The following is a 13,413-nucleotide window of genomic DNA, read 5'->3' as shown; positions in this document are numbered from 1 at the left end:
ATAAAATAAACATTAAAAAAATATATTAAAAAAAAATGAAAGAAGTTATGGCAAAATAAAGGCCCCCTCACACATTAGTAGGACACTCTAATGCGTGAGGGGGCCGTGATTTTTCCATTACTTTTTTCATTTATTTTTAATATATTTTTTAAATGTTTATTTTATGTGAAAGTGAAGTATCCCTTTAAGTACAGTACTTGAGTAAATGTACTTAGTTGCTTTACTCCACTGTACATCAGACATGTCTGCCGTGCGTTGACAGCCCGGTGACACTGATGATGTTTTCTCTCTGGAACACCTACAGGACGCTGTGTGTGCCTTGTTGTCTCGTGCCACCACCTCCTCCACCAGCACCTCCACCCAGGAGGACGGAGGCAGACAGTTCCACAACATGCAGGGTCTGGACAAGAAAGAGGAGGCCTGTGAGGCGGTGTCCGAGAGGTAAAAACTATACACACCCTCACGCTCACTCCGTTTGACCGTTCCATTCGGCTTCTCTTCTAATGGGACGTTTTGAAAAGTGAATGTCAGTATTCCCCTGAACATCAACCAGCGTTTGCCTTAAAGGGATAGTTCACCCCCAAAATAACATTTTTTCTATCGATCAGTCACCTCATAGACTGCCCTAGCGTGTCTGATATCATGTCTAGACGGGCGGGTTCAAAATCTCCGGAGAAAAAAATCTGCCGGATCCTATTGGTTCACCGATCTGTCCGTCAGCCCCCACCCCATGCCCCTCCTCCTCCCCCCCAATGTGCAGCATTGAGAGCCCTGACACCAAGAGGGAAATAGCAAGAGTCGCATTCTCCGGTTTACTTCCCGTTTCTGCGTGACGTAGGTGGACACCTTTTTAGGAGACAGGAAGCAGCTTGGAGTCCATTGATTCGAATGGAAGAGTAAACGTGAACACAGCTTCTGAACAATTCTTTAGCTCCATGGTCACTGAACTAAATATTGGACCCAATCATCACAAGACACACAATATGTACAAGATTTTCATACTAAAATGGCTTTTTTTAGAGACACAAATGATGGGGAAAATCTACTTTGTTATCGACTTTTCTCTATCCCAGCAACACACTCTCGCGAGATTTGGGAAGATATCTGAAGGGTCCATCTCGGTCCATCTGCAGTCTGACGGACGAGACATAGAGGGCTCTGTCCTTTATTTTTAACTCTATGCTCTGTCCCTATAAGATATTCTAAAACTGATTAACTGAGATTATATATGTGAATATAGTACGTGAAAATCATTATGGACATATTAAGAATTAAATAAAATGTGTGTTCCAATGCTCAATAATATAATTTTCCATTATTAACTGTCTTGGTTGATGGGGTATGATTTGGGAATCATGACATTTTGCTAAACATAACATTCATGCTAAACATACTATGGTCTATAGTGGTAAAATATATACCTTATAAATAAAAGAAAAATGTATTTACCTTTTATTTATAAGGTATATGATAATATATATATATCTATATATATTTTTTTTTAATATTTATATTTATATTTATATTTATATATATGGTTAACATTGAGCAGAAACAGGAGCACATCTAGCATAAGACTGAATAATACATGTGTGTTTCATAGGTTTCTTAAAAGCATCTTTGCCAATAACAGTTTTCTTTCAAACGTGTAAAGCATTTATTTTCTTTAATGAAGAAAATACACAAATACACATCCATATGACGTTGTCAGCCAGGGAGAGGGGAGGGGGAGGGTGGTGGGATGGTCGGGGGAGAAGAAAACCACGCCTACTTAGGAGACCATTTGTAGGATTTGTGTACTACTTCGCCTCTAGTGGCTCCAATGGAGAATGTGTATCTTCCTATATTAACAATCTTTGCCTGACGTCACAACATTTGGAGCGACGCCCACTGCACTCTGGTTGGTTGGGGAAATGAAACACTCCCTATTCCAGGAACGTCAGCAGGCTGGTCCAGGCTCTTATTTTTTAGCAAAAATAAAAAATAAAAGCCTGGAGATCGAGGCTAGTCACCCCATGGAGAGTTTTTGTCGCATTCCTAAGCCAATAATGTGATGACCGGCAGCGGTCCCGGTAGGAGACACAAAGAGTCTCCTTTGTGTCTCGTACCGGAACCACTACCTACCGGTCCGCTGGTCATCAAATTATTGGCTTAGAAATGCGACAAAAACGAAAAAATATCCATGAATTCAAGTCTCCATGAGGTGACTAATGATAGAAAAAAAGGGTTTTGGGTGAACTATACCTTTAATGCAGACATTTTTCAATTACTTAGTTCAAATCTGTGTGTTTGTGTGCGTGTGCGTGTGCGTGTGCGTGTGCGTGTGCGTGTGCGTGTGCGTGTGTGTGTGCAGGAGCTGGCAGGCAGAGTCGGTAGACAGCGGCTGCAGTAACAGCGCAGCGTTCGTCATGGCCTGTCCAGACAGCATGCTGTGCACGGAGGGCGTTTGTGTCAACACCGGGGGGCGCTGTGGTCAACCCACTGGCAAACCGCCTACGTTAAAGGTAAGAGAAACCCTCCTCTCTACTTGTGCCAGAAGTTGTTCTGAATTGCTCTAAATTAGCTCGAATCTATCCTACTAAGACCCTTCTCGTCCACGCTCTAAAGCACAACCAGCAGACCATATGCATAATGTTCTGGTCCTGCCCTAATCTCACCAAGTTCTCGTCTGATGTATTTAAGGCTTACTCAAAGATGTTTAATTAAGACCTGGAACGCATCTGTGTCATTTTAGATTTCTTTGGCTATTCAAAAAATAGCAGATCTACAAGCTCATGGCGCGGCACCGAGTGCCGCGCTATGAGCTTGTAGATCTGCTATGTTTGATTAAAAAAATTCTTAGAAGCGGCCTCAGGTCTTAATGGGTTTAAAAAGTTTGTGCACTATTTGGCTTTACACCAGAGACCCGTTCTATACGAGGCAAAAAGCTATGTAATGTAATCATAGCCTTTACATCTCTGCTCGCGAGGAGACTTATCCTCCTTCCATGGAAGCAACAGCTTTACCAGGTGGATTAAAGAGACTATGTATTTCTTGAAACTAGAGGAAATCAAATACACACTTAAAGGGTCTGTTCAAAAAAATCAAGGAGTTTGGACCCCCTTCCTTGACTATTACGAGAGTTTACAGGTGCCACTTAACGAGGAGTGGATGGAGCACTAGGCGAGACAGCAGGGTTCCCCCTTTTCTCCTTCACTTTCCTTCCCTTCCCTCTCTTCTTCCTTTTCTTTTGCTTTCCTTTTCCTTTACTATTTTACTCAGACCTTCTCTCTTTCCTTCTTTTTCTCTCTTCTTTATTTTTGTGATTGTGATTCAACACAAGATCATTGTTTCAACATGTAAATGTATATTTTGTATTTCTATTTTACATGTCTTGTTACAGATTTGTATGTTTATGACAAAATAAATAATTCCACCCACTTATTTACACCCTTAAACCTGTAATAAAGTTGAGTTTATTCGAGGTGCTTAAAGGTCCTGTGCGTGCATGGCCCGAGAACAAACTGACTCTGGCACTCTTTGTTGACACACTGTGTTTGTGTGTGTGTGCATGCGTGTGCGTGTGTGTGTGCAGGTGGAGAAAGCCACGATGACGGAGGGTATGTTCCCGGAGCCGCTGAGGGTGCGCCCCAAGGAGCGCGGGGGTCGCTGGGGTCACGCCTCGCCCTTCATGCGCAGCAGCACTCTGGTGCGATCGCAGACATTCTCCCCTGGAGCGCGCAGTCAATACGTCTGCAGGGTAAATACACACACACACACACACACACACACACACACACATATATATAATTTTCATTCCATATGCCGACAGCGAGGCAGCACTCATCAAAGTGAGTGACATTTGCTATTTGAAGCAACGTGACAGTGACCATGAGTGATAATAGTAATAATAGTCTTTATTTGTCCCAGAGAGATATTTCAAGTCTGTTCGACGACAAAAACACATAACAAAATGCATAAAGACAATACATACAGTATATTGTACATAGAGTCTGGTGACTCTATGTACAAGACAAGACTACACAAGCAACATGTAAGAGCCATTTGACTTGTTTCTCATTTGATGACGTCAAGGCCAAGTTGCCTAGGTATTTAACAAGGTCCCCAGTTCAAATATGATTATTTTGGGGGGGTCACGGCCTGAAAAGGTTGAGAGCTACTGTGTTAAAGGGAAAATAATTTATTGCACCCTTAAAGTGCTGTGACGTTTCGGGCTACATGCCCTTCATCAGTCACAGCACTTTAAGGGTGCAATAAATACTTTTTCTTTAAACGGAGCCCATCGGTATGCGAGCGTTTTTTTCTTCTTCTTAGTTTGCTGTAATTTTTTTTGCTCAGCACCTGACCCGACTCAGGGTGTGGATGTGCACGTCTTTCTATTCTTGACAGTGAGTCACAGCCATGTTGCCTATCGTTAGCCTCATAGCAACACTGCTGCATCAATGTGCCTTATTGCCTACGTCCTAAGCCAATCAGAATGCTTGTTACATTCCAAAATGACTTAAGTCAACTCTTTTGACTTAGGCAGAAATTATTTTGAATGTAACAAGCATTCTGATAGGCTGAGGACATAGGCAACAAGGCAGGATGAATCAGCAGTCTTAGGAGAGTAGAGTTAAGCAGATATGAATAAAGGCAGATAAACATGACTGGTGGAAAACTTTACTTTCTGCCTAAGTCATCTATGTGACTTAGGCAGAAAGTGTTTTTTTTGTCTTGTCTCTCCTGAAAACCTTAAAAATATGATTTAGACAATTATGCTATGAGGCTAACGCTATGGTTCCTCTGTTGTACTTTGCAGTTTTACCGCATTGACAGTAACGATATGGTTCCTCTGTTGTACGTTGCAGTTGTACCGCAGTGATAGTAACGCTATGGTTCCTCTGTTGTACCTTGCAGTTGTACCGCAGTGACAGTAATGCTATGGTTCCTCTGTTGTACGTTGCAGTTGTACCGCAGTGACAGTAACGCTATGGTTCCTCTGTTGTACGTTGCAGTTGTACAGCAGTGACAGTAACGCTGTGGTTCCTCTCTTGTTCCTTGCAGTTGTACCGCAGTGACAGTAACGCTATGGTTCCTCTGTTGTACGTTGCAGTTGTACCGCAGTGACAGTAACGCTATGGTTCCTCTGTTGTACGTTGCAGTTGTACAGCAGTGACAGTAACGCTGTGGTTCCTCTCTTGTTCCTTGCAGTTGTACAGCAGTGACAGTAACGCTATGGTTCCTCTGTTGTACGTTGCAGTTGTACAGCAGTGACAGTAACACTATGGTTCCTCTGTTGTACGTTGCAGTTGTACAGCAGTGACAGTAACGCTATGGTTCCTCTCTTGTTCCTTGCAGTTGTACAGCAGTGACAGTAACGCTGTGGTTCCTCTCTTGTTCCTTGCAGTTGTACAGCAGTGACAGTAACGCTATGGTTCCTCTGTTGTACGTTGCAGTTGTACAGCAGTGACAGTAACACTATGGTTCCTCTCTTGTTCCTTGCAGTTGTACAGCAGTGACAGTAACACTATGGTTCCTCTCTTGTTCCTTGCAGTTGTACCGCAGTGACAGTGACAGCTCCACTCTGCCAAAGAAGTCGCCCTTCGTCAGGAACACGTTAGAGCGGAGAACGCTGCGATACAAGCAGGTATGCGCACACACACACACACACACACACACACACACACACACACACACACACACACACACACACACACACACACACCCCAGACACACACACACACACACACACACACACACACACACCCAGACACACACACACACACACACACACACACACACACACACACCTTTTTTTCTAAAGTGTGGTTAGGGTTTAGTTTTAGTTGAGTTTCTATTAGTTATTTGTGATTTATAGTGAAATATAGTGAAAATAGCTGATTTCTGAAAATGTCTGAAAATGTACTTTGTAATTTATACATTTGAATACTCAAGTATGTACTTTGTCCACCACTGATGTACAATAGGAGTCTTTAGCAGTGGTGGAAAGTAACTAAGTACATTTACTCAAGTACTGTACTAAAGGACAATTTTGTAGATTTAGATTATTATTACTAAACATACATTAACCACTTACTGTAAGCTTTATATATATTTCGGCAGATCTACAAGATCTGCTATTTTCAAAAGATTTTTATACATTTAGAAAACTTGAAATGGGACATTCTGCATAATGAGTACTTCTACTTTCAGTACTTGAAGTATATTTTGATCCCAATACTTTTGTGCTTTTACTCAAGTAAATTTTGAATTCCGGACTTTTAACGGAGTTATTTCTACATTGCAGTATTGATACTTTTACTTAAGTAAAACATTTGAGTGCTTTTTCCACCGCTGGTCTTTTGTAACTGTTTTTGTGTGTGTGTGTGTGTGCGTGCGTGTGTGTGTGTGTGCGTGTGTGCGTGTGCGTGCGCTAACAGCAGCAGCAGTCGTACAGCTCCTCCCTGGCGGAGCAGCCGACGCGGACCTCCCTGGACCTGGAGCTGGACCTCCAGGCCTGCAGGACGCGCCAGAGGCAGCTGACGGAGGAGCTGAGCACCCTGAGAGAGCTCAAGCTCCGCCTGGAGGATCCGGCGGCGGCTTCGGCGGGGCCCAGCGAGGCGGCCGAGCTGCCCCTCTGGGCCCTGAGGGACGAACGCTTCCAATGCCTCCTGAGAGAGGCCCAGAGACAGGTAAAACCCCCTTAACCCATGGAGACCTGAAGCCGATTCTACATGTCTCCTAAATCCCAACAGTTTTCTGAAAAACTTATGTTTATATATCAGTGGTGCTCAATCTTTTTCATGTCAAGGACCCCCAGAATTATATATATTTGGCCGCAGACCCCCATCAAAATATTTTGTTCCAGAGACCCCCAGAAGCAAAGATTTGAGTTAAAAATGTTCGCTTTAAAAATATATATATTCAAAGATTTGCACACATTTTCCCGATTTTTTAAAAATAGCAGATCTACAAGCTCGTAGCGCGGCACTCGGTGCCGCGCTACGAGCTTGTAGATCTGCTATTTTTGAATAGCCCAAAGTGTAAAATAATGCTTTTTAGCTCAAATCTAAAAATGACACAGTTCCAGGTCTTAATGGGTTAAGACTCGACATGGGACTCGATTCACTAATGTGATGACTTTAGACTTACTTGATCAAATGAATTATAAATAAATAGATACTTGGACTGGTCTTCAACGTCAATGACTCATAGACTGAGAGAACTGAGAGAAAGTACTAAATATTTGAAAATAGCAGATCTACAAGCTCACGACGCGTTGTGAGCTTGTAGATCGGCTATTTTCAAATAGCCTATGTATAAAATAGGGCTAAACTGGTTAATGTATGTTTTATTATATCATAGTTTATATCTGAAAAGTAACTAGTAACTAAAGTTTTCAAGTAAATGTAGTTGAGTAAAAGTACAATATTTGCCTCTGAGATGTAGTGGAGTAGAAGTAAAAAGTATTGGAAATTGGAAATAACTCAAGTAAAGTACAAATACCTCAAAATTGTACTTAAGTACATGTACTTAAGTTACTTTCCACCACTGCCCCCAGAGAGTAATGGAGTCGTTGTTGTTCTGCAGGCCAACCAAAGCAAGCAGGAGCAGCGTCAGGAGGAGGCGGCAGAGAGGAGGCTGAGGAAGGCCAACAAAGAGGTTCTGCAGATGCGGGGTCAGAGCCAGAAGGAGCCCCTTCCTGTGCAGACGTTCAGGTATTACTCGATTGATATAGATTGATTGAATACTTAGATATTAATCCATTAACTCTCTCAGTGCCAGACCCCGAGTTATCCCGAGTTTTAGGGTTATACCCTCAGTGCCAGAACGAGAAATCCCGAGTAAAAATAAATAAAAATAATAATAATTAAAAAAAAGGTTTTTTTTTTTGTTTTGTTTGTTTTTGTTTTGGGAAAAAAAGTATTCAGAACCTAAGATATAATTATCTGAAGATTTGCAGCTCCATCCACTCTTTGTTTAACCTATAACTGAAAAAGGCTGTATCTCGCTTCCTAAGCACTTTTTTTTTACTTTGAAAAAAAAAAGAAAAAAGTTGGCATGGTTCGCAATATTTTTTTTTTTTCATTGGCACTGAGAGAGTTAAGACCGGGAAGGGAACGCGTCTGTGTCATTTCAGATTTCTTTGGCTATTCAAAAATAGCAGATCTATAAGCTCGTAGTAGATCTGCTATTTTTGAAAAATCTTAAATCTTAAAAAATCCTAATGGTAAAAAAAAAAAACTATTTTGCTAAAATATCCGTAGTTCTCAAAAAGAAATCATGTCAAGGTCCCCCAAAATGATATGTATTTTTCAGCGGACCCCCATCTCAAAATATTTTGTTCCAGGGACCCCCAGAAGATTCAAGTTACAAATGATCCCTTTAAAAAATATACATAGTCAAATATTTGCACAAATGCTATTGTTGAATAGCCAAAGTATAAAATATGGATGCGTTCCTGGACTGAACGGGTCAACAAGATTGTTAGCAGTACATGCAGTACAGTCAACCGTTATAACCGCTAATAGGAGAACCCCAGGGGCTTGTTTCCATTGTGGTCCTTTGTGCTCAATTCATGGGTAAGACATACAATACATATCAGTAAAAGCTCAATAGCAGCAAGAGGTATATTTACAACTCTTACAACTCTTTCACTGCCAGGAATTGATTAGTTAATTCATCCGTCTCCGGTCCTCTTGCCAGCGAAAACGGCGATTTTACTGTACCTTTGAAAAATCATGGAACATTCTCCGTAACCGCCGTCCTCGCGTAGATCAGCTCATTACACGCACGGGCGTCCGGTAGAATCGGGGGGAAAAGAATTGTTCGGCCGCGATCCTCCATTCCAGAGCTATCTGGGAAAAGAAATCGGAGATAAATGTATTTTTATCAATCTGATAACGTTAGACCGGACCGGCTGGAATTTGTTTAGATCACGTGATTTCCGGGTGTATTCTTCTTAGGGAGCCCTAGGAATGACGCCTATAGACGTCAATGGCGGTTAAGCGTTGGATTTGAAATTCGTCTATAGACGTCATTGGCAATCAATACGTAAATGGTTCCAATGGTTCCAATGGTTCCAATGACAATTTTTGTCCTTTTCTTCTTTTTCTGTGGACTTTTTGCTTCCGTTGCTGTTGGTAGTCATGGCTGCCAGTTCCCACCTGATGTTGTGTGGGAGTTCTGACCGCTCCAGATCGTACTGAATAACTGCTAGCTTGCATAACATCTTAAGACTTGGACTTGAGTCTAAAATGTACAGTTCATTGGATCCTCCAAAGAGAACGATACGATCTCCCACCTTGCATGATCTATAAATACTACATGAACACGGGCCTTTCCCCTTGGGCTTAACCATCGTCCAGAAGGTCTCTGGATTGAATTTCCACAAGATGACACCACCGTATGTGTACAGCTCTCCATTGAAGGCATAGGCTGAATGATAACTGCATCCTTTTGGAAGAAGCAGGGCAGAAAGCCTGTCCAGCCAGCAGTCAGTCTCTGTGTCAAACACACTGATGTCGTTCTTGTCCCCCACTGTCCCACTGGCCCACTGTCCCCCAAATACAAACATCTTTGTCCCGATGATGGTGGCAGATTGACTTAATAAAGCAGGTGGCGCAGTGCCTCTGGTGTTAATGAAAGACCAGACCATTGTGGTGGTGTCCAACTTGTAGCTGTCATTCCGTCGTGCAGTATTATTCCATTGTGCGTTATCATTCCATGTGCCTGGAACCGGTTTCCAGTCTAGTCCCCCATGAATATACATGACCTTCCCCAAGACACAGGCTAAGTGGTTCCTCCTCCCCTCTGGAACAGTCCCTGTAACCTTGGGTTTGAACCATCTGTGGGTGTCGACATCAAATGCATAGAGCACTTTGCTTTGAAACCCGCAACAAAACAATCCGCCCCAGATGTAAATGATGTTTTCTATCAGCACAGCGGTGTAGCCCCTGTAAAACTCAACGATATGTTCTCCTCTTCCACCTCTTCCAGTTGTCAACTTTGTCCAGCGTAAAGAGACCGTGTCGAAAACGTTCACATCAATGGGATCCATGCCCTCGTAATGGAGATCTTCAAAGGCGTACACCTTGTGCTCCACTGCAACGACTGCAGGAAGCCATCCTTTTGGATGTCCTTTCAGATGTACCGTCCAGCGGAACATTTCTCGCACTATAGCTCGAGTTGGATTTGTAAAATCTTCCTCTGTAAAAGAAAGGAGGCCTGAAGTTTGACAAATTCACAATATAAAATACTGCTCAAAGGGACTCGTTGTCCGAGTCTAGGACAGTGGTGTCTTACTTACCGGACACCGAGATATCAACCCTGATGATTAAGAAGAGTGGATCTGAAGATCCCTGTATAATGCAGAGATATCTGGGTTGTAAGGCCAAAAATATACTCGTACGGAAGGTGCCGGAGTCTCTCGGGTGAGAGCTGGTCGGGAACTTAAAGGTCTTGGCGAGTAGTGGAGTAAATAATGCTTGCGTCTCAATCTCAAGGGACGATGGCCACCCTTTATATAGTGCTTGACTGGATGCTCGTGACGTCTCACTGATGTAATGATGAGTCAGCTGTATCCATATATGGAGTTTGTGATGTCATAGTTAGATATGTCGGATAGCTTTAGCCTGATCATCAGCCTGAAGCTGTGTGGAGCTTCAGTCCACTGCATGTACTCCACCCGTTGGAGTACATGCAATGACAAATATCACCCTCCCCGCCCCGGCTTCTCTCCCCCAAACACGGGCCAATTGTGTTCGCTCAGACGCCCGACAAAGCCAGACACACCAGGGTGGATTCGAACCCACAAATGTAATTAACACATTGATTGCCTAGATCGAGTCAACTCGTTTTTAGAATCCATCGCTTGATTGCCTAGATCGAGTTAACTCGTTTTTACATTTTTGGGGGAAAATTCCACAAGGGGCGACCTAACACAGCTTTGGAATGATCGATCGTCTCTCAGAGAAGAACAATGTGGATGTGACGTCATTCCAAAAAACGTCACTTCCATCCGCCCCAATGATGGGATTTTCAGAAAAACGGCTGTAACTCAGTTTCTTTTTTTTCCATTGAAAACCACCCGTTTTCAGCGGACCAAAGCTCCAAAATGGCGGATCACGGTTGGAAACTTGTTGTTCCCATGGATACACAGATCCTTCCGTCTACTCACAGGAAACTTTTTCCGTGTGTTTTTTTTACACAATGTCGGTTCCACGGCGTTTCAAATATCATCGGATTGAGGTAATTATACGCCGGCACGGGGATAGAAAACTATGTTTAATATCTTGGCAGTCAATGTGTTAATACATCATCATTAATCACTTAATTTTTGTTTTGTATTAATATTCCAAATCTGCAAAATAACTAACTAAAACTCACAATCCGTCGCGCTGCGACGCGTTGTGAACTTGGGGATCGCCTATTTTCCGACCAACTTACTTACTTACTTAACCCATTAAGATTTTGGCCGCGGACCCCCATCTCAAAATATTTTGTTCCACGGACCCCCAGAAGCAAAGATTTTAATTACAAATGTTCGCTTAAAAAAAAATATACGTATATTCAAATATTTTCACAAATGTTCAAAAAAATAAATAAATAGCCAAAGTATAAAATAATGGTTATAGCTAAAATCCGTTCCCGGATTGAATGGATTAACAGGTCTAAATGTGTCTGTTCCACAGAGAGAAGATGGCGTTCTTCACCAGACCAAGGTTCAACATACCTCCTTTACCGGCCGACGACGTATGATGGTGCCGCCTCCTCGGCACTCTGCGATCCCATATGAAGTATTTGTCCCTTTTTTTATTTTATTTTATTTTTTATTTTTGTCAACTCATGAAGTAAATAGAACAAAAGCGTAGTTCATTTCTTCAAAGAACACAGCGGGCAAGTGACGTGCAAAAGGTTTTTGAAGATTCAACGTTTTTTTGTTTGCGTTTTCAAAGGTATTTTCGTGTGGCAATACCAATGAACACACACACACACACACGTGCCTGGTTAAATATCGCCGATAGCGTTTCCTTTTTTGAGGAAAAGGCCTTTTTTTTAAAATAAGAAAACGATTTTTCTTTCCTCCTGTATGGTTTTATTTGTTGTTTTTGTGCTTACAACAACGAGGCTGGAAGACGGGAACAAAGTCAAGTTTGGACAAATTCACTGTACTGTAACTTATTTTATAGTACTTTTCCTTGAAGGAAATAAAAAAAAAAGAACAAAAGGCTTCCTGCTTTTTAAGTGTATTTTGTAGCTTTTGAACCAATAGCACTTCAGTGTTTTACATACCGTAAAATGGAACTGTTGTCAGATTTTTTTTTCTCCTGTTACCTAATTCTTAAGAGCTATTTACATAAAATGTCACTTTGTAATCCACTTTTATAACAGATGTCATTGTACTTTTGTTATTATGTTATTAAATTTAATATTAATTATTTCATGTACTTTTCAATGTATAGATGATTATAAGAAACACTGTATTCAGATTTTTTTAATGACGTCTGTATGAGCATTTGCAGTGTTACTTCTTGTGAAGATAAAAACCATTAAAACGACCTGTTGATAACCTGAGTCTTTGATCTGCTACATTAGTGTTCCAATTAAGATTCTATTAAACATTAATTTAAAACTTCAGGATCGTCTCCCAGGTTGAACATTTTCCTCCAGATCAGAGCATCATTTTGGGGACAGAGATTTTGTGCATTTATTGTGAGATGGTATTGGGTCATGTAATAATGACCCCAACATACATTATGAAAGGGATAATCAATGGGGAGCAGGTCATTATTGAGAAATAAACCCAGAAAGGGTTTATTTCTCAATAATGACCTACTCCCCATTGATTATCCCTCTTTATTACACGGCTACTTTATAAAGAAGTTTATAAATTGACCCAAGAGTAATAAAAGGATTTCATTGCTTACTGTAATGAAAGTAACTTCCATTAATTTATGCCAGGTGTGTCCAACGTGTTGCCTCAGAAAACAACGGGAAATAAAATAAAATTGAATCAATATTTGGTCTGTTTCTCGTTTCAAATGTTTTCAAAAACATTCTTGAGAGCAATGTTTAGCCGTAAATGAGATGGTGTGTTTGTTTACAGAGCTGCCCTGTTGGATATGGCAAAAATCCAGCAGCGCAGATTGATATGAGCAGGTGCTCTGAAACTTTAATTAGACAGCGGTCTGTTTTTGAGTTCAGCGGTCATTATTCAAAAATAACACACCGATTAATTCAGTGATAGACCAATCAGAATCAAGCTTTCAACCAAAAAAAAACTGATATACAAGCTCATAGCGCGGCACCGAGTGCCACGCTACGAGCTTGTAGATCTGCTATTTTTGAAAAATCGTGGAGAAAAATTTGAATATATACCTTATATATGTCTTTTTAAAGCGAACATATTTTATTCAAATCTTTGCTTCC

The 13,413-nt window shown here is 41.4% G+C and overlaps 1 protein-coding gene across 2 annotated transcripts in view; it reads left to right on the top strand.

Annotated features, from left to right (window-relative positions):
* The window catches only part of wwc3 (WWC family member 3), a 96,794-nt gene extending 84,236 nt beyond the window's left edge, over window positions 1–12,558 (top strand). For both annotated transcript variants that reach the window (XM_080429821.1, XM_080429822.1), the window contains exons 18-24: window positions 305–441; window positions 2,354–2,504; window positions 3,575–3,739; window positions 5,537–5,629; window positions 6,423–6,674; window positions 7,573–7,700; window positions 11,676–12,558. In XM_080429821.1, the coding sequence (XP_080285947.1) occupies window positions 305–441; window positions 2,354–2,504; window positions 3,575–3,739; window positions 5,537–5,629; window positions 6,423–6,674; window positions 7,573–7,700; window positions 11,676–11,742 (993 nt within the window). In that variant the 3' untranslated portion in view covers window positions 11,743–12,558. The remainder of the gene's footprint in view (window positions 1–304; window positions 442–2,353; window positions 2,505–3,574; window positions 3,740–5,536; window positions 5,630–6,422; window positions 6,675–7,572; window positions 7,701–11,675) is intronic.
* Window positions 12,559–13,413: the final 855 nt, after the last annotated feature.

Source organism: Gymnoscopelus braueri (genome assembly GCF_963280865.1).
Source record: "Gymnoscopelus braueri genome assembly, chromosome: 6".
NCBI lineage: Eukaryota > Metazoa > Chordata > Actinopteri > Myctophiformes > Myctophidae > Gymnoscopelus > Gymnoscopelus braueri.
The sequence above is the reverse complement of the archived record's forward strand: the minus strand, read 5'-3'. Positions and strand labels throughout refer to the sequence as shown.